General features: G+C 43.2%; 1 protein-coding gene across 1 annotated transcript in view; it reads right to left on the reverse strand.

Annotated features, from left to right (window-relative positions):
- stab1 (stabilin 1) overlaps nt 1–14665 on the reverse strand; it is a 260057-nt gene that overhangs the window by 176280 nt on the left and 69112 nt on the right. The window contains exons 13-17 of the mRNA XM_078543330.1: nt 12418–12546; nt 8817–8879; nt 7371–7484; nt 1421–1474; nt 875–955 (exon numbers count right to left, since the gene is read on the reverse strand). Coding sequence (XP_078399456.1) covers nt 875–955; nt 1421–1474; nt 7371–7484; nt 8817–8879; nt 12418–12546 — 441 coding nt within the window. The remainder of the gene's footprint in view (nt 1–874; nt 956–1420; nt 1475–7370; nt 7485–8816; nt 8880–12417; nt 12547–14665) is intronic.

Here is a 14665-nt window from a genome sequence, read left to right on the forward strand (position 1 = left end):
ATGAGCTTCTGACCACACATCCATGCCATCACTAAGACTACCTATTTCCACCTCTGTAACGTCACCTAACTTTGCCTCTGCTTCCATTCACCTTCTGCTGAAATCCTCATCCATGTCTTTGTTACTTCTAAATTTGACTCATCCAATGCACTCCTGGCCAGCCTCCCATCTTCTATCCTCTTAAACTTGAGGTCATACAAATCTCTGCTGCTCATATTTCAACGCACACCAAGTCCCATTCACCTATCACCCAACCTACACTGGCTCCCAGTTCAACAATGCCTGTGACAATTGAACTTATTTAAAAAAAATAAGCTTACATTTCTGATATTTTGTAATTATATTTTCAAAACTGCATTAGAATCACAAATTTGTTTATTTTAGCGAATAATTTTTCAATGGCAAAATTAAACTTGTGAAAACTACTACGCAATATTACATAATATGGACATTCATTATAAAAGATAGAACCTTTAGATAAAAAGTGCCTATATGATTAGAAAATCTTTGCATTATCCTTATACATTAAAGTTGGCAGATGGTGCTGGTTGTGTAAACCAGAATGCTGTAGCAATTTGTGTTAAATAAATGCATTCACGAAGGTGAAATTACCTCAGAAAGGAAGTCTTACATCCACAAAGTGCCTTACATGAAATATCACAAAGTGATTCACATAAATCAGTTTTGAAGAATACTTAAAGAAATAAATATTCTTACTGCTTTTAGATAAGCAAAGTCAAGTGAGGTTTATAACTATTGCATGTAACAGCATTTGGAAATCAAAAACACATTTCCTGCAATTGGTGGTCTTTTTTTTACGACCATATGAATAAATTTATTTTCTTGGCTTCGTCTGCCCAGGTATTGTACTTACATTAATAGTAACATTGATGGATATTATCTGGTTAGCCTTTGTTAAGATTCGAGGCATAGTTGATAATCTGTCTGCTGGCAACTAGAAAAATAAACGGTAAGTTATGGAAATGCTTTGTGGATTCAGTACATTGTGCAAAAATCAAAATACTGTGAGCAATAGTTTTTTTTTTAATACAGTTTCGGTAACTGAGCTTCTTTCTTAGCCTTCCCCCTACTCCTGTCCGACTGCTGCTAAGTCTAATCTGTAGATCTCTTGACAGTCATCATTAACACCAACTGGCTAACCAAGAATGTGCTTGCAGGTCAATAATAACCCTGCCATCTAATACCACCTTCCAAGGTGCAGCTGTATGTCATCATGAAGTGTTCAACTTTGATATCTCAGCAAGATGCTGGCAAACTCACCCCATGGGAGTGGAAAATTCAAAGGTCACATTCAAATGATGTTCAAATATGTAACCTATCAATCCAGGGCTCAATATTCTACTGCCTGACCTTTTCCTTTGACATTTCTATGAACATTTTAAAGAATAAATCTGCTTACCCTGCCAGATGCAAAGATATGATGTTTCACAAGCTCTTGAAGTTTTGGCCGACCCTTATTTTAAAGAAAACAAAAATGCAGAGTTTACATGGAAGCATTAACGAGATAGGAAGTTCAACAGCTAACTGATATTTCCACGGATTATTTCATTGTTTTTCTTCTTCTGTCAAAAAAGCATAGGATTTTTTTAGATCCTACTTTCACTTGTAACAATCATTACTGATCTCTGCAGAAAACAGCTTACTGTAAATCTACAACCCAGCACACGACACATTCTCAGCTTTTGTTATCGACCAAATAGAAATAAATAATATTCCAAATAGTCACTTGGTAGTACAGAACATGAGTATTGCTGAAGAAAAATAAATGCTGTTGAAGCTTTTTGATGTGCACTCATTAGGATAGATGCAAGAATGCCAAATTTTAAGGGGAGCAACCATTTATAGTGCAATAGAAAAGGGTGCTGATTGGTTGGCAAGTCAACTCTTATTGGTGGAGGCATTGCCATGGCGAGGGCACCAGGGAACTATAGTCTCCACACTTCCCTTTAATTCAAAAAAGCTGCAATGTCTGGACATGTTCCTTTCGCCTACAGAGGACAGATCCCGGTGTATGAAAAAATGTAGATTTGAGAAAACATAAGTGAGCTTCATTGTGAGCCTGACTGATAATAATAAATTGGTTGTTAGTGTAATTCTTAGCACACTCAGGTTTGTTCAGAAAGTGTTGTCTAGTTGTGGAATCACACATAATATTAAACATTATGTTCTGAGTTTTGCATGCATGGGTTAGTTGAACATCATCACAGAATCACAGAATCACACAGTACAGAAGAAGCCCTTCGGCCCATCCAGTCTGCACTGACACATGAGAAACACCTGACCTACCTACCTAATCCCATTTTCCAGCACTTGGCCAATAGCCTTGAATGTTATGATGTGCCAAGTGCTCATCCAGGTACTTTTTAAAGGATGTGAGGCAACCCACCTCCATCATCCTCCCAGGCAGTGCATTTCAGACCATCACCATCCTCTGGGTAAAAACGTTTTTCTTCACATCCCCCCTAAACCCCCTGCCCCTCACCTTGAACTTGTGTCCCCTCATTACTGACCCTTCAATTAGGGGGAAGCTGCTCCCTATCCACCCTGTCCATGCCCCTCATAATCTTGTACACCTCGATCAGGTCGCCCCTCAGTCTTCTCTGCTCCAACGAAAACAACCCAAGTATATCCAACCTCTCTTCATAACTTAAATGTTTCATCTCAGGCAACATCCTGGTGAATCTCCTCTGCACCCCTTCCAGCGTAATCACATCCTTCCTATAATGTGGCGACCAGAACTGCACACAGTACTCCAGCTGTGGCCTCACCAAGGTTCTATACAACTCCAACATGACCTCCTTACTTTTGAAATCTATGCCTCGATTGATAAAGGCAAGTGTCCCAAATGCCTTTTTCATGACCCCACTAACATGCCCCTCCACTTTCAGAGATCTATGGACACACACGCCAAGTACCCTTTGTTCCCCAGAACTTCCTAGTGTCATGCCTTTCATTGAATACTTCCTTGTCAAATTACTCCTTCCAAAGTGTATCACCTCACACTTTGCAGGGTTAAATTCCATCTGCCACTTATCTGCCTATTTGACCATCAGCACTCTGCCTATTGCAAACAGCCGAAGGGATATGCTGTTTGATATGACCCACCAGTCATTGGGACCTACAGCCTATGTACCTGGCATCATACCAGCAGTGAAATTTACATCCCATTATTCATTTGTGTGGTAGGCAGAACATTGTTTCGGCTTAACTGCAGCATCCTGTTTGTGGAAAATACCACTCATGTTGCTACTGCATAGTAGCAGTGTGAAATGGCTAACTTCAACAGTTGCTCAAAATTTTAAAATACAGTACCTTTCCAGGGTAACTTAAGATGTGTAAGGAAATCCTCACATGCAGCTGCATGCACTGGAACAGTCATCCTTAACAATCATGACTCTAATGACAAAATGCACGCTGTTCTTAGTGGCGGGTCCAAATTTGTATTATTGGATTTGCCACCAAGCATGACTGCACAGTCCTGCTCAAAAGCAAATTGCTTTGCTGGGCTTGTGTATGAGTAACAAGCTGCCTTGTGGCATATATGACAGAATTCGTCCTCATGGTTCACCACGTTCACAAGTGTGGGCTGCCCAAGACACACAAAAGTGATGTCCCATTACATCCTATGACTGGTTCCACATAAAATGAATTGGGAAAATGATTGAGCAAATTGTTACAATACAGGGACCTGCCCTCTGCAGGCAAAAGGAACATGTCCAGGCATTGTGTCTTTTTTTAAATTAAACAATAGTTTAATAGGTTAATTAAACAATGGGGGACAATAGTCCCTGGGTGCATTCCCCATGGCAACACCTCAACTAGTCAGAGTTGACTTGCCGACTGATCAGTACCCTTTCCTTTTACAGTATAAATTGTTGCTCCCTTTGAAATTTGGTATTCATGCGTATGTCCTGATGAGTGCAAGGTGAAAAGCTTCAACAGCATGTTCCTTTTTCAGTAATACTCAAATAATATTCTTTTGACTGTGAAACCTAAAGTTACTTGGGATCTTTTTTAATTTAATCAGATTCACTCCAAACAATACAATCTATTTCTCAGATTAAAAAGAGGAACTTTTAAAAAGTACAGCAATATAAAGTTCCACTCATGAGTAATCATCCGTTTGACACAAGTAATTCATAATGGTAGTAGAATTGCAATCTATGAAGTTGTGGTATAGGAATCATACAGCAGCAGGAGCCTTGTCCTCAATAATAAGACAGTTTGCTGTGTAAAATGCTTGCAAATGCCAAGCTAGAGAAAACAGAAGAGTGCTCTGAAGGAGAGTCATACGGACTTGAAATGTTAACTCTGTCTTTCTCTCCACAGATGCTGTCAGACCTGCTGAGTTTTTCCAGCATTTTTTGTTTTTGTTTCAGATTTCCAGCATCCACAGTATTTTATGAAAACAAAGGAGTGTTGTGTTCCACCAAGTTGGTGTGTCTTCACATTCTTCCCTTGGAGAACGGTGCAAAAATGTGGAAGGATTCAGAGGCTGATTCATAATCTGACAAGTCACACATGAATGTTTCTTCCATGGCCATGGACATCTATACATCAAACAATAGAGCGGTTAAGTCCTATGGGGCAGGAGGGTTTTATGGACTCCCACAACATATGTGATGGTAAGAGGAGGGGAAACCATGCTTACTGAACAAAATTTCAGAGATGGAGATCTGGGGCTGGGTATTGAGCCCCTGCTGAGGCGAGGAACCGAGTTGGATGGGCATTAAAATTAGTGCTGTTCACCAGCATGCTGGTTTCCCAGCTCCATCCTGCCCACAGGCCATTTTCCCAGAGACGGGATGATGGGGTGGCAGGGCTAACACTAAGCCAAAGATTCGCTTCAATATCACCCACTAACTAATTATTGTTGCCTTACTGCCATTATTTCCTTTTGTTGAGCGAAATGTTGAAAAGGTGGCTAAGAGAAATGGCTTGTCTGTCCTACCAAAGTGAAATATAGTCATTCAGTGACAAATTTCATGGAGTAGACAGGAGGTTGAGTCAGGAAACTTACCAGCCCGGCAGACCTGTCTCCTTTATAAAGGTCCCTGCCTGCCATATTTTCATTCCGGGGAGGCAGGGGTGGGATGGAGTCAGGCTTGCTGCCTCCGGAGGTATGTCTGAGGCAACAATGAAGGTGGGTGGATGGCCAGTCTATCAGGCTGGAATGCCCACCACCATTTACTGAGACATCGCCCAGTTTTGTTTATGAATGTCAGGCACGCAAACCCTCGCCTCTCAACCCACATGGCCCCTCCATGCTCCCCACAGCCCCATGTCATCTCCATTCCCCTCATGCTACCTCCATGCCCTAATACCCATTGCCACCTCCATGCCACCATACTCTCCATGCCCCCTCCATGCTTCCCACAGCCCTCATTTCCCCATGCCCCCTCCATGCAATCCCATCTTTCTTCCACAGCCACTCATCCAATATCCATTATAGGCAAACCTCAGGACATCTTTGAAATGGGAATTTTTAAAAAAACTTCTAATAATCTAATAGAGCTATAATACTCAAAGATACTTCATTCTGAAAAAAACCTCTCATCCAAAAAACCCATTCAGAAATTGTAAACTCCCTCAAGTGGTCAATCTGTTATATAAACAAAGAAGCACATATCCACTTCTAACATTGAAGCCAGATAATTCTTTAATAACCTCTTAAAACTGTCAATCAAAATGTGAACACAATACCCCCTTCTCTCCCCCCTCTACCACCCCAACACCTATCACACCCCACCTCCACCCCACTGCTGAGATACGTGGTTCTGGACTTTTTGAAACTCAATCAAGTATTCATAATAGCCCCAGCTAGCAAAACAAATCCTGGGAAATGTCAACAATGGAGTCCATTGAAACTGAAACACCAACTGACTTTTTTTTTAAGCTGCAACTGCTGTTTCATTTCTATTTCAAAGTAGATTGCATGTCAATAAATGGAGTGGAGTATATACTTAGATTTTCTTAATGTTCAAGAGCAGGGCCATTTCTTTCAAAGCTAAAGATCACTGGGCATTTAAATCTCAGTTCAAAACATGACAAAAAGGTTTCTCAGCTAGAGTTTTGAATTCTTATGGCACTTTCTCAATTGGGAAAAATTCTGTATTGCATGTCAACATTTACACAATGGTAACCAATGTAATGGTTAACTTACCTTTGCAGGACAGAGTCCTGTAATCAATCACTGTAATAAGAACAAATCTAACATACCGTACATAGCTATTGAAACTTAAAAAAACATTTTTTTTTGTATTTCAAAGCCTATCAATGAAAGAATTCCAAGAGCAGTTGACTGTTTTTCTTTGTTCCCTATTCGGGACTGGGGTCCTCCTGCAGTTCTTGACACCTCTGAGGTGCCATCAACCACATTTCCTACCAAAACAAGCTCGACTCCATGAAAATAGCGGGGCGGTCTGAAATAGAGTCGGCAAAGGCGGGATGGCTGAGTGCGGTCTCATTACCTGCACTCTTACCATGTAGCCTTAAAAATCCTGTCTGCTATTTTTTAAAATCCCCCACCAACGTTCCGACACAGATGGAAACATGAAAAATCCAGGCCTAAATGTTATATTGCATGCTGGCATAGTAAAGCAGTGGTAAAGTTCATTGGTATATGAATTTGTAAAGCTGTGATGTGGCAATACTTGAGTTTGCCCTCATGATTTCACACAAAGTGAGTTTCTGATTTCTGTTAGGATCTCCAGAATGAGGTATAGATTGGAGGCATGTCGCTGCATGGATGACCTCATGTATGTGGCCTGAAATGAGGAAAGGGAGAGCCTTGAGAACAGATTGCCTGTCCCTTCAGTCAGCATTTGGTGTACAGCTCAGTGAGACTAGAAAATTGGGAGAAAGCAGGTTATAAAATGGAAAACAAATTATCCTACAAAGCTGCAGGGAAAAGCTGTGTTTATATATAGAGCACAGCACAGTGAAGCCTTTGCTTTCAGAGTCAATGACACTATTCTCTGTCTACTAGCATCCTCTAATGGAGAAACCATTCTTGGAAATGTTAGTAGAAATAAATTTAAACTTAAATGCTTCATTTCCCTGACTTTGTGAATTCTGCCAAAATAATGCAAAATGATTTATTTTCCCAGTTCCTCCATTCTATGTGGGTACAAATACAGGTTGACCTGTATGTAGGATATATGGAGGGTAATCAATGTATGGAGAAAAACAATAATCACATTGCACTTAATTGTTCCATGAACTTTTTAAAAAGATACTTGTTTGCATTAAAACTTAAGGCATTTCTGGAATAACAGAACGTTATTGTATTTTTACAATCTGGATATTTAACATGTATAATTCTTATTAATTTTTGTTTGTGCACCTACCTCACCAAACATATAGAATAATGTTCCATCTCTCAGTTTGTCCACTGCATCGTTACTTGGCACAAACACTGTATAAGGCCCAGGGCCATCCAGTATTAAAGGGAGGTCACAATTCTGTCACAAGATTAAACAATAAAATTCTTATTGTATCCTAAAAGTCACTAAAAAATGCATCTATAAGCCATCTTACATTATAATTGAGCAAAGCTATGAGTAAAGATCAAATACAGTGTCTTTATCTGAAAGCAATTTATATACACTTTATTCACAAAAAGCACAATTTTGCAGGAATTTTTTTTTGTTTACAAAGCAGGAAGATGTTTAGATCAAGCACATAGCCAACAGACAGAATTTTCAACAAAATTGGTTAAAATATTTTATATAAGAGTCCTATATAAGAGTTGTCCATTATTATTCACTGCTAATGTTGATTTTATTGAGTTAGCAATGTCGTAATGACAACTGCTCAATTTTAAGTGAATATTGGTGTTTTGCCATCTACTCAGATAATTCCTTCAGCCAACTCATTCCATAGAATCACTCCTTCCAATGTAATTTAGAAAATAAACTCAGAGAGAAAATAAATGACTAATGGGTCTACCATTGACACAAGGGTGACTTTTTAAACTGGCACTATGGAGCTTTGGAAAACATATATTTGTCAGGATTCAACCAAGTCACTATTTGAGCCATCACAAAGTTTACTTTACATTCATTGGCTGCTGCAAAAGCTGTTTTAAAAGTGCCAGATTTTATGGATTTTGTCACATCGCAGCCAAGGTTTTTTTTTAAGAAAATGTTTTTCTTACAGGAGATGCAGGGGTTGGGAAAAGGGGTCAGAGTGATAAAAATCAATTCAGCCAACGTCCAAATTTAAAACACATGATCTGTTTCCTGTTTGACTGCAACTTTCTCTGGATTCAATAAACACGCAGAAAACACATTAGGATTTCTGTGTTGGGCACCAATCATTTAGGCATATTGTTGAAATGGTGACCCAAAGTCTCTACACAGGCAGGCACAATATCAATGTGTCATCAAGCAAAGTAAAGTGGTGGGTTTCTGTGGCATGTTTGGAAGCAGCGGCACCAAGGTGAACAGGAACAGCAATGTGAAAGCTGCCAGCAATTTTGAGTGTGACAAGTCAACCGAAAGATTTTTCACTTGCTAAACTCTGCTGGGCATCTCCTAGGCAGAAGAAGAGGTGTCATGCTCAACTACAAAGTAATGATTCATGTTCTTAAAACGACATCTTGAAATAGTTCTACAATTGAAGTAGGCCATTAAATGAAACACGAACCTACAGTAGAGCTAACAGCCTCACAAGCACGTCAACACTAAATAAGTTGTATTCCCGGTGAGTTCATTAAGCAGAAGCCCAAATAAAAAGATTAAATACAGTTAGGCTTTAAATTTCAATGCGTCAGATATTTTTAATATACTAACCTCAAGAATGGTTTCAAACCTACTAAACAGCTGTCCAGTAGCAAGAATATCAGCAACAGTTTTCTGTTTAAAGAAAAATAAAAATGTAAGATTCAGATATATTATTTACCAATCTCTGTGTGCGTAACTAAACGTATAAAAGAAATGATGAAATGAGAAAACATGAACATCAGAAAAGAATGTGAGGGGATTCTTTGCTTTGTAAATTGAGAGAAGTTGAATTCTAAATCGCCCAATGACTGTCAAAGGGCAGTCTTTTTTCAACGGGCAGAATTTTGCCCTTGGCATGCAGGATTGGCGAGGGCAGGCGGGAATCACGGTCGGCAGCACACCGCGATTTTACGCTGGCAGGCTGATTAAGGCCCAACTAGCGTGATACGCAGCTTGGGAATGAACGAGAAGGGGCGAGCGGGGCGGGGGCATGATGTCCACTAGGTCATATGGCGACCCGGTGGCCAATTCAAAAGTGGCCTCGGCAGCTCCAGGAAGGCTGCCACAGAAAGGTGCTAAAGCCTGCACAATGGAATCTCTTGCGGGTGGACACGGTGGACAGGAGGGCAGGTCGGCAGGGCAGTTGGCACCGTGTTTCTCGGATGAATGCCTCGCAGCCCTCCTGGAGGAGGTGGCAGCCAGGAGAGAAACCCTTGTCCCCAGAGACAGGAGGTGGAGGCCCTCCCCAACCTCACCAAAAAGGCCTGGGAGGAGGTGGCTTCCAGGGTCAGCAGCCACAATGTGGTGAAGCGCACATGGGTGCAGTGCAGGAAGTGCTTGAATGATCTCCTGTGATCGGGAAGGGTGAGTACCATGTTGGCATGGGTCACTTTGCAGAGCCGCCCATCCCTCCATGGATCTCAGAGGTGTTAGAATATGAGTGACAAATGTCAATGAGCCAGGATCTGGCCAGGGGGGTGAGTCCTGGTTGCTTGGACTGAGGGCCTTGTGGCTCCAGGGCCACGACTTGGATGTGCCCTGCAAGGAGTTCCTCAGGTGATGCTGGCCAGGCTGCAATGGTGCTGCAGGTAGAGAGTGGACTAATTAATGCTCCTCTATCCTTTCAGGAGAAAACATCCTACAATAGTGCTGAGAGGTCGCAGATTGGGGGGGACCCCCAAACTTCCTCATCCTCACATGGTACGAGCAGGAGGCCCTGGAGCTGGAGAGGCACCATGCACTTCAGTCAAGCGGCAAGTGGCCGTGGTGAGGTTGGGGTCCCAGAGGAAGGTAAGAGTGCAGTACACTGAGTGAGAATGTTCGTTATTGCAGCCATTCCAGTGTAGTCTCTATATTGATGTGAGCATCGGGCCTGGAATCTCAGTAGGGTGCCAGGCATGCACAGTGACAGTGACAGCGGTCATCATGAGGAGCCTGAAGGCCTGACCCCTGAGGACCACCATGTTCACCACACACCTGCATCACATCCTCTCTGTCAAGCAGGCACCAGCGCAGATACCAGCACCTTGGTGAGCATTAGATCACCGTGTAGTCTATCGGTGCACATCGGTGAGGGCACTTCACACTCGCTTGAGGTGCAGGCAGAGGCAGAGAGTGCCCAGGGCACCAGCAGTCGGAGGACTGCTGGGGACCAGGGCAATGCTCAGCCAATGGCTGATGATGGGCCTCTAGAGTCATCCGTGAGACAGCAGATGCTGGATGTCCAGCAGTGTGTGTGGGAGGACCTGGCGGCGATACGTGAGGGAATGCGTACTATGGTGTCTGTTGTGGAGGAGTCCTGTTCACAGAAGCAGCCAGCAGCAAGTGATATCCTGCACTCCTCACTAATCACTTTGACTGGGCCACTGACCCCTCTTATCCCACCCGTGGATGAGGTTTTGCTAATTATGGCCTGCTCGCTTGCCCGTTTTGCCCATGCGATGGCGTAAAAGTTGCATAGGCTACATAAAACCGGAGACAATTTGTGTCTCAAGGGCCTTAACCGGCTACTTAATTAATGGTGGGAGCGCCTCTGCCTCTATCGCGCACCCGCCTAGCGAAATATCGCGAGAATGCGTGTTGCCATCGGCACGCTCGGCCAACGTCAACACATTTTATTTAACAGTCGAGCAGATCGGGTGGGCGCCCGCCCGCCAAGCTAAAAATTCTGCCCAATAAGTTAAGATTTAAGCCCCCATAACTAACAGGAATTGAATTCCTTCTCTGGCAGAGCAAGGATGGAAATAACATTCTTATTGCAAAATTAAAATAAAATTTGAAAACTAAAGTATTCAATACACCAGCTTAGATAAAAACAGGATTAATGTCTCCATAAAAATAGCAGACAAGAATTTCATACAAATGAATTAGTACATTAATATCACACATTAATTTAAGGACCTAAATAGAATTAAATAACATTATCAGTCAACTTCATTTTTTTAAGGTATATTTTTATTGTGATGTGACAAAAATCTGTTTTTCCTCAAATTTCCTGCCTGCCCATTTTGTATGCTGGTGACTTCTGGAGTATTATTCATGATATTCTTTAATCTGGGTATCCCATCACTAATCTTAAACAAACTGATTTATAGAGTCAGGCTCACCACCATTCCTCAAGGGCAACTAAGAATGGACAATAAATACCAGTCTTGCCAGTGATGCCTGCATTGTAAAAATGAATGAAATATGATCTATTTAGTTGCAGTGGTTGAATGCTTTTCAAGGACTGTGTAGCATGTATACCTGCCTATGTGACTTCTGTCCAGTGAAAGCATCCTCACCACACAGGATGTTGAACAGGCAATACAGGTAAAGAATCACCATCATGGAGAAGGTGTGGATATGACACCATGTCAGCCAGCCCCCCAGTGAATCTATAACATGAAGTAACTGTCAGCTAAATCAGCATTGAATGGTCAGTGATTTTTGCCTGCCTTCAAACAAGTTCACATGTAGGTTCAGTGTGCTGAACCTCTAACAATCCCACTCAGCTCATACTACTCTCATTCCTCTTGATAGTCCTGTACAAGATGACTTTCTGTGGGTGGCCTGGTGCTCTGCATGCTTTTGCTGGTCTTGTGAATTGTATACTAGAATGTGGTGCCTGTTGATTTTGATGGAAAAACCATGAACATTTTTTTGTACAGGCATTATAACTCGTTTGCACACATATGAAAATATAATCATAGCAATGATTTATATTGTTTATAGAATATATTTTTTTAACATACTTCCAGATACACTCTTTAGTAACTAGCACTATGTGCAAAATTATTCTGGTAGTCATGTCTGTGAAACTAAATATATGGTTCAGTTGCCATTCCTGAGGCAAAAAAATGGCCTTTCAGCCTTTTTGTGTACTAAATTTGTAAACTCATTCAAAAATGATAGATTCTGCATCCCTGGTGAGAGATTGATTTGTTAGAAGCACATTGAAAATTATACAGAATTATAGATGCAAAATCTTCCAACCATAAATAGAATCACACTAAGCAGACCTCAGAATGTGCACGTCTCATCTCACACATTTGGACAAAAGACAGATTTCTTCCCCAAAGATATAAACCAGGGAAAAATGTGCGCAAAGTGGGTAACAAATTAGACAAAAAGGAGTAAGTAAATTAAAATGAATTAGTTTATTTAATACACAATTTAATTTAAGACTTACCTGTGGATCTCCAAGATTTTCAACGTTTCCAGATAAAAACTGGTCAATCGTGTGAATGATGCCATTCGATGCTGCTTTGTTGCCCCTCACAATGTTGTACGTTTTATTTTGGAATAGAAGCTGCAGGTGCTTCACACAGAGGAGTAAGAAAGTAACATTAGTAAGCAAATTGGTTCTTTAAATTGTATATCTTGAAGTTTCTAACTGTAACATTAGTCTGGAGAGGCACCCGAAGACAGCAATCTGCTATTGTGTCATTCTGCTATACAACAGTGCATTATAGAGAGGGGAGTCTACGGGTGGAATCGACCAAGATTTGCACAAAGTAGGGTAGCGGGCAGGAAAAAGACATTTTACTGCAATGGTGGATTTTCACACTGTACCCTTCCCGGCGCATCTCGCCTCATTAATAATGCATTCATAGGAACCACTCCAGATTGCTGGCGGGGGGGGGGGGCTCGGATTTGCCCGCCACACCATTACCTTAGCGCTTCCTCGCTCTGGGCACCATATTTAAAGTGCACCGGAGCGCAGCTTACTTCAGCCTACTACAGTCCAGGACTGCTCCAGGCGGCAGATGGCCCCAAAAGCAAAGGTGATGACAGCCCCCAAGTTTAGTGATGCCTCTCTGGGGTGCTTGCTGGACACAGCGGAAAGCCGCTGCAATGTATTCAACCCCCAGTCTGGCCACAGGAGTCACCAATCCGGCCTGGGAGGCAGTAGTGGTCAGCACCACGTGAGCACAGAGGAGGTCAGCCATCCAGTGCAGGAAGAGGGTGATTGCTCTCATCCTTTCTACCAGGATAAGGCAACCAGCTCATAACTCTCAACTCACACACTCACAAACCCATCACACATCCACAGGGATCTCACACCTCAAGAGACAACACCACTAACTCTCACATACACCCTCAGGCTCTCTCCATCAGGCTCATATCCTCTGGAACTCACGTCCTCATCCCGTCCATGGCTCAGCTCACACACAAACATTCCGTGTAGTGCCATGTGTCCTGCTCACACTCTCTCCATCTCTCTTCATGCAGGAGAAGCTGGCTCACAAGAGCAGGGAGGGTTCCCAGACTGATAGTGGAGTGTCCCACATTAAGCCCTTCACTCACATTGAGGAGCGTGCCATCGCACTGACTGGTGAGGACGTGGACCATGACTGCGGTGATGGTGAGGTTGGCGGCGAACACCCACATGAGGATCCTGCACCACATCAACTCTCTCTCTATTTGCAACTGCAAGTGCTCTCTCTCCTTTTTTAACTCTGCTGCCATGCACTAATTATCTCTACTTTGGTTCACAGGGAGCTCTACAAGTAACCGACACCCTCAGCCAGCCAGTCCCTCAGCTCCATCCACGTCCTCACCTCCAGCCAAGAAGAAACCTCCTCCATTGAAGAGCTGGAAATAAGCAGCCTGGAAGGTTTACCACATCCTCCAGTGCAGAGACATACACATTGGTGGGACCCAAATCTAGAGCAGGCCCAGGTTCACAATCTGGTGGTCACCGCACGGATACGTGTCCGCAGCAGGAGGAGGCAGGTTCAGCCAAGCTCCCCGGCACTCGGAGGACTGCTGGGGAAGAGGCATCTGTGGGGTCTTGACGAGCCTCTGGAATCAGCCTTCCAACTCATCGTGGAAAGTCAGCAGAAGGCAGGGGAATATCACATAGCGTCGTTGGAAGCTCTCAACAGAGAGGCACGCGAGTCAGAGGAGTGTGCCCACCTGCTCTCTGATGAAGCGATGCCCACATGTGCGTGCATGGAGGCCTCCATGGGTAGGGTGACGGATGCCATGGAGACACTGGGTCCAGCAGAACGTGGAGATGCGCGCAGACCTGCACTCCATTTTGGGTGAGTTCCTGCAGTAGCAACGCGAGGGGGAAATGGATCACCTTGATGTCCCTCCAGGTGCTTCTTCCCCTCAAGGCGTCAGGCTGGGATCCTTGGGCACCCGAAGGGAGGAGGAGCAGCAGTTGGATACCCCTGGGCCATCCAATCAGGAATCTCAGAGGCTGTCTGCTCCCTCCGAGTCCCTTTTGCCTGTGAGCCCCTCAACCTCATCCTCTGTCACTGCAGAGGGAGCAGCTGGCCCACAGGAGGACAGCCAAAGCAAGCCAGGGCCCTCAAGGCCTCGGCAGTCCAGAAGACGCAAGTCCAAGTCAGCAGAGGCAACAGGATCAACTATTGCACAGGCTTTCTCCACCCTAGCTGTGGATGTCAGGGCAGCACCTAGAAGAAGTG

The sequence above is a fragment of the Cetorhinus maximus genome, chromosome 6, assembly GCF_964194155.1.
Source record: "Cetorhinus maximus chromosome 6, sCetMax3.hap1.1, whole genome shotgun sequence".
NCBI classification, from domain to species: Eukaryota; Metazoa; Chordata; class Chondrichthyes; order Lamniformes; family Cetorhinidae; genus Cetorhinus; species Cetorhinus maximus.